General features: G+C 45.7%; 1 protein-coding gene across 2 annotated transcripts; it reads left to right on the top strand.

Moving 5' to 3' along the window:
* The first annotated feature begins 370 nt into the window (after positions 1 to 370).
* On the top strand, positions 371 to 10479 carry LOC310862216 (transmembrane protein 106C-like). 2 transcript variants are annotated; one of them, XM_083769988.1, is made up of 8 exons: positions 371 to 505; positions 829 to 1154; positions 3652 to 3715; positions 4258 to 4417; positions 6822 to 6962; positions 7647 to 7696; positions 8234 to 8287; positions 9445 to 10479. In XM_083769988.1, the coding sequence occupies exons 2-8, from the start codon at positions 914 to 916 to the stop codon at positions 9707 to 9709; spliced, it is 975 nt and encodes a 324-aa protein (XP_083626114.1). In that variant the 5' UTR covers positions 371 to 505; positions 829 to 913; the 3' UTR covers positions 9710 to 10479. The 2 variants fall into 2 exon arrangements, with proteins under 2 accessions (XP_083626114.1, XP_083626113.1); XM_083769987.1 differs by having other exon boundaries at positions 386 to 505; positions 826 to 1154.
* The last annotated feature ends 314 nt before the right edge of the window (positions 10480 to 10793 follow it).

Here is a 10793-nt window from a genome sequence, read left to right as displayed (position 1 = left end):
AAACAAAATGCTGCAAATCATGAACACATCGCGTGATTTCCCTGAAATTGTGCACCCACATTCCCACTAGGCCGAGGACGAAATGCCACATGAACAATTTCAACTCAGCCTCAAGGTGGCGCTATAACTGGCCAAAAAGTGTTTTTACCTCTAACTGCACGGATCTGTGGATAACCTGGTGGAGACCTGTGCCCGGAAGGGCACTTTTTCTAGTTCTTTCTGCTTTGGCAATGTAAACGTATGTTTTCTCATGCCAATAATAAAGCCCTTTGAATTGAATTGACTAGCTTACATGTCATGTTCAACCGAAACCAGCAGGTGGCTGTATAGTATAGTGAGCACAGCAAACTCTTTGCCAGCCATGAGCCATCGAAGAAGTAGGTACAACAACAACAGAAACAGTGTGTGTGTGCGACGCCTTTCAAATTCCTATGCTCTCCATACCGTTACCAAATGCGTGCTAGCATAGCCATCGATTGGCCCCGCGGTTGGTCTAATATATAAGGTAAGGGAACACGGTTCAATCAATGAATTAAAAGCCAGTTATTGAATGACTTAAATAGAAAACAGTGCAAAGTGCGAACCCCCTGTAGGGCAGTTCAGTCTGTTGGTTGGCTATTCATTTAGCAGTTAGCGTTAGCGCCTAGTGGTCTGAGTGAGAACTATGATGCACTGCCAGTGACTGAACAACAGCATTGTTGTGGCTGTCAGCTGATACACATATCGGTATTGTTCGCATGCTATTGACGAACAGAGCAGCTCTTTCACCGTCGGGTTTAACTGACCTCGGTCCATGTTCTAACCTGTTGATCGTCGTCTCCACAGCAGACCGATACACGGACAGACACAGGGCAGCTGTCGGGAGGACATGCTGCTGCTGGCTTATTGTTGAGTCAATCAGTGTGACAACATCATGGGCGCACAGTGGTCCAGGAGCGGCAGCAACCTCCGCCTCCTCCCGGCGGACGGTGCGGGAGGAGGAGACGCCACCCGGAGACGACACCGGGGAGACCCGCAGGACGAGGAGGACGACGACGACTCGCTGGACGGGCTGGACAGACAGGAGGCCATAGCCCAGTTCCCCTACGTGGAGTTCACTGGCAGGGACAGCATCACCTGTCCCACATGCCAGGGCACTGGACGCATCCCCTCCGGTGAGTCTCTCCAGCATGAATTCACATGCATAGTACAAACTACAAAGCCAAGTGGTTCTCAAATGTATTCATTTCAAGAGCTCTCAGAGATTCAGACTATAGTTTCAGACCCTGCCGTGGGTCCATTTTGAACCTCCACAAAATTGGAACATTGGAACCCTGCGGCAGCTGGCTTGGGGCCATTCATTCCCTGAAGAAGACCTGGCTCCTATAGGTCGAAACGTTGGGTTCTTGTCAATAAATATACAAGCATCGTGGCTGTGGCCTTTTTCTTATTTTTTTTACTTGTTTATGGCTCTGGTCCATAGCCTTATTACTGATTCTATGATTCTGCCCTGCATGGTCAGAATCATAGAATCAGTAATAAGGCTATGGACCAGAGTCCAGAGCTAACTTGTTTACTGCCTGAGGCCAGCACCTCGCCAACACTGGTGTGCGCCCTTTCCTGTTTTGTCCACCTCGAGAACTACCAAATGAATCGCATGACTGATTAAACTAATCCGCTGTCATTCACTGATGACAGTGCATTTTACCTAGCTGACATCAGGTGTTGTGCTTCATCAACAGTGCTGGAAGAACTACTCCGAATTCAGTAAAGGCAATATCATGATTCATGTAGATGTAGACCTATTATTCAGACAGTTCTGACCGGGCACCCATTTTGGTGTCGGCATCATGTTATGCTTTAGCTATTGAAAAATAGCAGATCTACAAGCTCATATCGCGCACCGAGTGGCGCGATACGAGCTTGTAGGTCTGCTATTTTTTCGACTGACATTTTTAGAATCTGATCTCAGGTCAGAATGGGTTCATCAGACCAGTGTGTGTCCGGCGGAAACCTCGTATGAATCTGATCTCAGGTCAGAATGGGTTAAAGTAAAAGGCCCTGAATTCAAAACTTGACTTGACTAAAAGTACAGAAGTGTTCACATCAATTTTACGCAACATACTGTAAATCCATGCGTTCCACACTTTAATGTTGCAGTTGGTGTCAGGTGTGAGTCACACATACATTTAACCCATTCTGACCCAAGATCAGATTCATAAGCGGTTTCCACTGGACACACACTGGTCTGATTAACCCATTCTGACCTGAGATCAGATTTAAAAAAATGTCACAGTCGTTCTTCGATTTTTCAAAAATAGCAGACCTACAAGCTCGTATCGCGCCACTCGGTGGCGCGATATGAGCTTGTAGGTCTGCTATTTTTCAATAGCTAAAGCATAACATGATGCCAACACCAAAATGGGTGCCCGGTCAGAATGGGTTAAATCAGTCACACCGTATTTATTTATTTGACAGGGACAGCACTCATTAATCAACATGTCAGTTTTCACATCAATGTAAATGGGCCAGAGTTAGCCAAAGCTAAATTTCATCTGTAGTCCCTGGGCAGGCTCTTAAAAAGTAAGTGATAAAATAAAGACAGAGTGTAGGGCGCCTGCACACAATAATGTAGTAAAACGTACTAGTGAATAAAGGTACTTAGTTAATATATGATATATTAGCCATTATAGTCTGGAATCAATTATAACTCGCCCCATAAATGAGTTATAAGTACCCAAAGTCGCTTTACATAAAAAAAAAGGAACCAATTTTATTAAGAAAAAGAGAAGTGCTAGATTAAAATGATAAAAGGTGTTGTGCAAACCGCGCCAATGATTAGGCCATGTAACGTCTTGCAACATGCAACTACTTAGTTGCAACCATTATGCGAAATGGCAGCTGCAAAGAGTTGCATTGGTGCGGTTGATGTTAAAACTGTTTTGTTGCAAGGAGTTGCACGGTTTGGACTGTAAGCTCAAACCGCTCCACCAGTCAACTAGAGCAATCTAGACACAAACGACTAGAACAAACAACTGTGTTCTCTAGCACAAATAAAGATAATGCTCTTTATGTTATCATTATTATATTTCTGCAGGGTGTCTGTTCAGAGCATACAAAAAAAGCAAGCTTACAAAGACTTCAAGTTAGCTTTACCTAGCTTATAAAACAATTGACAATTTAAGGCATTTAGCATAATAATGAGACCTACAGTATGACGTAATGCAATTATGCAAATGAAACGTCTGTGGCCAGTATTTATTTAGATAAGACCTTTTATTGATCCACAAGGGAGATTCGGTCACCAAAAGCTGTGCCGCTGCAGCAGTCAATATCTTCCTAAATCTGTCTTTGTGTGTAGATTATTTGTTTGCCTTAGTGACTCTGATGCTTCAATGCTGTTTAACCCATTCTGAACGGGAACCCATTTTGGTGTTAGCGTCATGTCGTGCTTTAGCTATTGAAAAAATAGCAGATCTACAAGCTCATAGCGCGCTACGAGCTTGTGGGTCTGCTATTTTTGAAAAATCGAAGAACGACTGACATTTTTAGAATCTGATCTCAGGTCAGAATGGGTTAATCAGACCAGTGTGTGTCCAGTGGAAACCTCGTAAGAATCTGATCTCAGGTCAGAATGGGGGTAAGGTCATGTTGTAATCTCTTATGTCTCAGAGCAAGTCAATGAGCTGGTGGCCCTGATCCCCTACAGCGACCAAAGACTGAGGCCCCAGAGAACGTAAGTAACCACCCCTACTGTAAGTATGTAGAGTCCTGCTCTGAGTTGTACTGTCTATCATTCCTTTGACCTATTCGGTGTGAGTTTCACTTGTGTTATAATATGCTCTATGGAGAACGATTGATTTAGCTATCGATGCATGCATTCGTACTTAGTTCCAGATTTTCACTCATAGGGCCGATTCATACTCCTATTTTAGAGCCGAATGAAAGTCGGTTCGGCTCTGTAGAGCCTACAATGTGACGTCATTTTGACGTCGTCGAGCTTGTAGATCTGCTTGTAGCAGATCTACAAGCTCGTAGCGCGCCACCGAGTGGCGCGCTACGAGCTTGTAGGTCTGCTATTTTTTTTAAAACCATGACAATATTTATTTCAGAAAACTGGAGGATTTTGAAGATTTCTTTTTTTAATTTTGAGGTCAGGCCTAAATGGGCTAAATTACATTGCTTCGATCTAAATGTGCAGAGGTTTTGCTCGCTTTTGCACGAAACCACAACAACAACACAGACAAACTGCACGACTGTTTGTTGGTGTTCTTCTAGGAAAACGTACGTGGTGATGTCCGCCGTGCTGTGTCTCCTGGCCTCTTCGCTGGTGGCCTTCTTCCTCTTCCCGCGCTCCGTGGTGGTGGTGGACGACGGCATACGCTCCGTTTCCCTGCGCTTCGACCACGCCAACATGAAAGTCCTCATGAACATGACCGTACGTCGCGTTGGTACCTTTTGACCGTCCTCCTGCTGTGTGTGTGCGAATGGGTTCCCTCCGGCACAGACGCATTTGTTTGTCCTATAGAGGAGCTGCTGTGACGGAATGCTGAATGTTTACTTTCCGGTTTTATTTTATGGCATGGACTCTTTTTTTTTTGCTCGGGGGGACAAATTAGCCATTGGGCCAGTGGGGCCGTGGCCCGCCCTCAGGGGCCCTTGGCTCTCAGGGGGCCCTTGGCAGGGAAATTGGACCGTGAGGTGCTGGGTTTGACGCCCTGAAAAGGGCTCCTGCAGGGGCCCTTCGTTGGCCATTGATTTTGTCAAATTTTAGGTAAAAAAGGTGATAAAAACAGGAAAATGTCGGGGCCCTGCAAAAATTACTGGCCCAGGGGCCCTCGTGGGGGTTAATCCGTCCCTGCTTTTGCTCTGTGTAGGAGGATGCTGAACGCACAGCAGTCTTGGTAGTGGTGCCAGCTCACGGCAGAGACATCTAAAGAGCTGTAAGTCTTAAAAAGACAAAAGAGTGGCCGCACACACTGATAGCCAAAGTGCCGATTATTTATTAGGATGCAGAGTATAGCCAACCAACGTTTGGGCAGATACAACTGCCTTCTTCAGGGTATTATCCCATTCTGACCTGAGATCAGATTCATACGAGGTTTTCTGCCGGACACACACTGGTCTGATGAACCCATTCTGACCTGAGATCAGATTCTAAAAATGTCAGTCGTTCTTCGATTTTTCAAAAAATAGCAGACCTACAAGCTCGTATCGCGCCACTCGGTGGCGCGATATGAGCTTGTAGGTCTGCTATTTTTCAATAGCTAAAGCATAACATGATGCCGACACCAAAATGGGTGCCCGGTCAGAATGGGTTATACACACCCTGAAGAAGGCATGGTTGTATATCTGCCGAAACGTTGGTTGGCTATCAGTGTGCGGCCACCCTTTTGTCTTTTTAAGACTTAACTAGTCTTTAGATGGACTCTTTTGCTCCCACGCACCAACATCCAAACGTTTTAATGGTACAAGAGCTCATTGTAGGAAAAGAAAACACACCCGTGTGAACTGAGTGGTGCAGCTTCCCCCCCCCCCCCCCCCCCTCTCTCTCTCATTAGCAGGCAACATTGCGGTAGCCTGGTTAATAAACCAGACCGAATCAGCCGTTGGCAACAAAATAAATTGCCTGCCGGCGGATTACGGTCTGGAGAGGCTCAATTGTACGCCCATTTCCTACACCAGAGAAATGGGGCGGCCAATTCGGGACACGGTATGCAATATGGGCGGGCTTTGGTACAGTGACTTTCAATGCTTGAGACCTTTGACTGACAGTAGCTCTGACCAATTGCGTCAAAGAGAAAATGTTTCAACCCGCCCCCCCCTGGAAATGAAATCCAAGCTGAGCCTCCCCAGACTAATATCCCGCGGTCTGTGCGATATTAGTCTGGTTTAATAACCAGGCTAACATTGCGGCACTATCCCTCTCTGTTTCTGGCGCCCCCTACTGGTACCCTATAGTCATATACTGGTGCTCATGACCACATACCACACACATGGGTGCATATAGGTGTACACGGACATTGCTGGTTGTAGGACTAGGAGTGGTTGCGCCGCTCAACAGTCTGACCAGTCTGAAGCGAGTGGTGCAACAACAGCACCCCCTATTTGTACTCGGGGATATAGGTTAGGACATTGCTGTTCCTCAAAAAGGCTTTGAGTTAGAACAAATTAAATATAACAGACATGCTTGTGCATCTCTTTCATTTCGATATTTGTTCCCCACTGTATAGCCAATCTATAGATGTGTGTGTGTGTGTGTGTGTGTGTGTGTGTGTGTGTGTGTGTGTGTGTGTGTGTGTGTGTGTGTGTGTGTGTGTGTGTGTTATAACCATCTATTGTAAACATCTGGGTGTCCCAGAATAGGGACCCCCCCCCCCCGGCAGGTTGAAAGTTGGTTTTAAAGGTTTTATGACATTCATTTTCATTTATTTTTCTTTTTCTTTTTTCTTTTAGGTTTTATGACCTCAATTACACCCAAAAAAACCTGAACTTTGAACATTCAGTGGATTTTCTGTGGTCTGAAGTTTTCTTTGGGGTTTTTTGGGGCCTTTTGAGCTACAATGAAAACAGGCAACACAGTGAAAACAGTGACATCTGCTGGCAAATCCCATTGACATATATGGGCTTTGCAGTAAGTGATGTCACTTGCTGCCGGCAAATCAGAGCACCTAGTTTGAGCCAGAAAACCCCAGATCACAGAAAATCTACTGAATGTTAAAACAAAGTTCATGTTTTTTGGGTGCAATTGAGATTAGAAAACCTAAAAAAAAAACAAGAACAATTCCCAAACCTTTTTTTTTTAATGTCACAATCCCTTTAACGGTGCGTTTCCGTCACAGAGCACGTTGAACTTCAGCAACCCCAACTTCTTCACCGTGCTGGTACAGAGCCTGAGCTGCCAGGTGCTGTACATGAAGACGGTGATTGGCACTCAGCAGTTGGACAATGTCCTCACCATCCAGCCCCTCAGCGAGAGACAGGTACTCACCAGAATGAGCTTGCCAACACATTTTATATGCCAGAAATAGCAACAGTATTCTCAGTTATTAATTCAACCAACGGAAGAGTCCTAACACATTTTGGGGCCGGAACCCCTTTTGGTGTTTTTAAAGATTATGTTATAATTTAGCTATTGGCGCGCTTACGAGCTTGTAGGTCTGCTATTTTTTGAAAAGCCGTGAAAATGTGGCGCAAATCTTTGAATATACATTTTTAACTAAAATATTGGCTTCTAGGGGGGGGGTCCCTGGAACTCCATATTTTGAGATGGGGGTCCGTGGCCCAATAGAGATAATTCTGGGGGTCGTTGACATGACCACTGACATAGAAACATGGGTTTTTCAGATTTTTTTTAGGATTTAGAAGCCTTTTCTTTTAATCGACCTCAGTCCAAAGCATATTACAACATGACCTCACTTGGAAATACAAACCATCGTTTACATTGTATACCGTCATCAAGTCACCGCTGATAAGGTCTCTCTTAAGTAACTGCCCTTTAATCAGACCAGTGTGTGTCCAGTGGAAACCTCGTATGAATCTGATCTCAGGTCAGAATGGGTTAATCAGACCAGTGTGTGTCCAGTGGAAACCTCGTACGAATCTGACCTCAGGTCAGAATGGGTTGAGCTGTAGATTGCTCAACCTGTGTTTTGTTTCTCCGACAGGTGAACTACACCGTCAGTGTGGAGATTGGAAGCAGCGCCTCCTACGTGTAGTAAGTGTTATTGCCTTTTGTTTTTACCCTGGCTATATTTTGCATTAGTTAGTGCCTCGTCTTGCTTGTTAGAAGGACATCCTAACCCGATATCCAGAAGTATGTCATGAAATTATTTCTGCCTGTGACACTAAGGAAACATTGAGTTGCACTCAATGTTGTGAAGGGCGGCTGTGACTCAGGAGGTAGAGCAGGTCGTCCAATGATCCGTGGGTCGGCGGTTCGAATCCCGGCTCCTCCTCCTGTCCACATGGCGAAGTGTCCTTGGGCAAGACACTGAACCCTGCACTGCCTCCAATGAGTCGGTCGGTGTGTGAGCTGTGCCACCGTCGGTGTGTGAATGTGGGAAGTGAGGACGCTGGCGTCGACTGTTCGCCGCTTCACCTCCCAATGTATGACTGAATGAACACTTGTAAAGCGCTTTGAGCACTTGGAAAAGCGCTCTAAAAATGCAATTCATTCACTGTTTCTACAGGACACTGCCAGTGTATAATCCGTTGTTCTATTGTGAGAATTCTTCTGTTTGTGTTTCCCCAGTGCCTTCTGCACCATGCCCACCATTAAAGTTCACAACATCGTGGTTTTCATGCAGTAAGTAATCCCTCTCCATCTTTATGTAACTATGTCCATTTCGCCTTCATATATACTCTTAACCCATTCTGACCTGAGATCAGATTCACACGAGGTTTCCACTGGACACACACTGGTCTGATCAACCCATTCTGACCTGAGATCAGATTCTAAAAATGTCAGTCGTTCTTTGATTTTTCAAAAAATAGCAGACCTACAAGCTCGTATCGCGCCACTCGGTGGCGCGATATGAGCTTGTAGATCTGCTATTTTTCAATAGCTAAAGCATAACATGATGCCAACACCAAAATGGGTGCCCGGTCAGAATGGGTTAAGGTAGTAACTGATGGAAATCAATATGATGACGTTGCTCAGAGCACACATCGTTATCAGGTTAATAGGTATAGGATTTCCTTGGTGTAGCCTGGAGAATTGCTTCTTAGGTAATCACGGCTTGCCGTTGGAAAGCTGTGATTACCTGCTATTGAAAAATAGCAGATCTACAAGCTCATAGCGCGCCACTCGGTGGTGCGCTATGAGCTTGTAGATCTACTATTTCTTAAAAGTCATGAAAATGTGGCACAAATCTTTGAATATATATTTCAGAGCATTTTAACTAAAATATTGGCTTCTGAGGAGGTCCCTGGAACTACATACTTTGAGATGGGGGGTCCGTGGCCCAATAGAGATAATTCTGGGGGTCCTTGACATTGAAAAAAAGTTGAGCACCACTGACATAGAAACATGGGTTTTTCAGAAAAATTTTAGGATCTAGAAGCATTTTTTTTTTTTTTAATCGACCTCAATCCAAAATGGGTTAATCTGCCTTCAAATGTTTGATGCCGTGTGTGTTTGCTCACTACTGTACATCCATGCTCTTATTTAACCCATTGTGGGGAACCCCTTTTGGTGTTAGCATCATGTTATGCTTTAGCTATTGAAAAATAGCAGATCTACAAGCTCGTAGCGCGCCACCGAGTGGCGCGCTACGAGCTCGTAGGTCTGCTATTTTTGAAAAATCGAAGAGCGACCGACACGGAAAACATAGGCTTTTCAGAAAACTGTCAGGATGTAGAAGAACATTTGTATAGAATCTGATCTCGGGGTCAGAATGGGCTAACCGACTTTGACCGCCGCGTCGTTTTATTTGCCCCACCACCACCACCACCACCACCTAGGACCTCGGTGAAGACCTCCTACATGGTGCGCACGGCGCAGAACAGCCTGGAGGCGTACCGCTACATCGACTGCGGCGCCAACTCCACCTACCACAAGCTGGCCTGGCAGCACGAGCACCACTCCGGCGCCGCGGAGAACCCGCTGGCCACCATCACCACCAGCAGCGCCCCGCTGTCCACCATCACCGCCAGCACGCCGCTGGTCGGCTCGGACAGAGGCCCTCCTCCTCCTCCCTCGCCTCTTCTTCCGACACACGGGACATAGGGGATTTCACACGAAACGCACAGGGGTGTGGGTTTATATACGTTGCCATTCATTCGTTCGTTCAAGCCCCCCCCCCCCCCTTCGCCTTCCGGGTTTGACTCTCGCGATTGGATTGTGAAGTACCGCCGGTTTTAGCGTCTCGCTAACCGGGCGGTGTTTACCGTTCTTTTTGCATGTCTGTCCAAAAGGGTCAGGGCATGAGATGATGAATCTTAAAAAAAAGTCACTGTAGGTTCAGGCTACGCCGATGGGTTCCAACCCCCTACCATTACCTGTCGAGTAGGTGCGCGCGGGCCAGCGCGTTTTATAAGAATCGACAAAGCCAGTGTCCATACTCCCATATAGCGTCCTGGAGGGGCTTTTCTACAGTAACGGATTAAAAGAAAATTAGTTATTGCTCATCCAGCTGATAATGATAAATGTTGAAAAGCGGAAATATGTGTTACTGTGGGGATCACGAGTCATCGCTAGCTGTGGTGGGTCACTCGGTTGCATTGTAGAAAGCTCCTTTTCATATATATGCAAAATTGCTGACATTTCTCCCTGACGGGGAAACGCGATGTCTTGCAGAGGCTTTTAACCCCATGCTGGACGGAAAAACCCCTGTTGGTGTTATACTTTAGCTATTGGAAAATAGCAGATGGTACAGCTTGTGAGGTCTGCTGTTTTTGAAAAAAACCGTGCGAACGTGGCGCAAATCTTTGAATATATATTCTTTCGGAGCGAACGTTTTGAATATTAGCTTCTGGGGGAGGTCTCTGGAACTTCATATTTACAGATGGGGGGGGGGGGGGGGGGGGGGGTGTCTGCGGCCAATTACAGATAATATCTGGGGGTCCTTGACATGAAATAGGTTGTGCTCCGCTGACATATAGAAACATGGGTTTTTTTCAGAAAACCCGTCATGATTTGAAGACATTTTGTAATTTCGACATCGGGTCTAAATGGGTTAATGGGTGCATCGGTGTTGTCGTTAATTATGCCACGGTTCTTTTGGCTAGGTGACATTAAGAGAGCATCTGTTGACGAGCTTGAAATGACTGAACACTTATAACACTGTAAACTTGGGGCTACTGACACTTTT

This window comes from Protomyctophum parallelum (genome assembly GCF_964188405.1).
Source record: "Protomyctophum parallelum genome assembly, chromosome: 7".
NCBI lineage: Eukaryota > Metazoa > Chordata > Actinopteri > Myctophiformes > Myctophidae > Protomyctophum > Protomyctophum parallelum.
The sequence above is the reverse complement of the archived record's forward strand: the minus strand, read 5'-3'. Positions and strand labels throughout refer to the sequence as shown.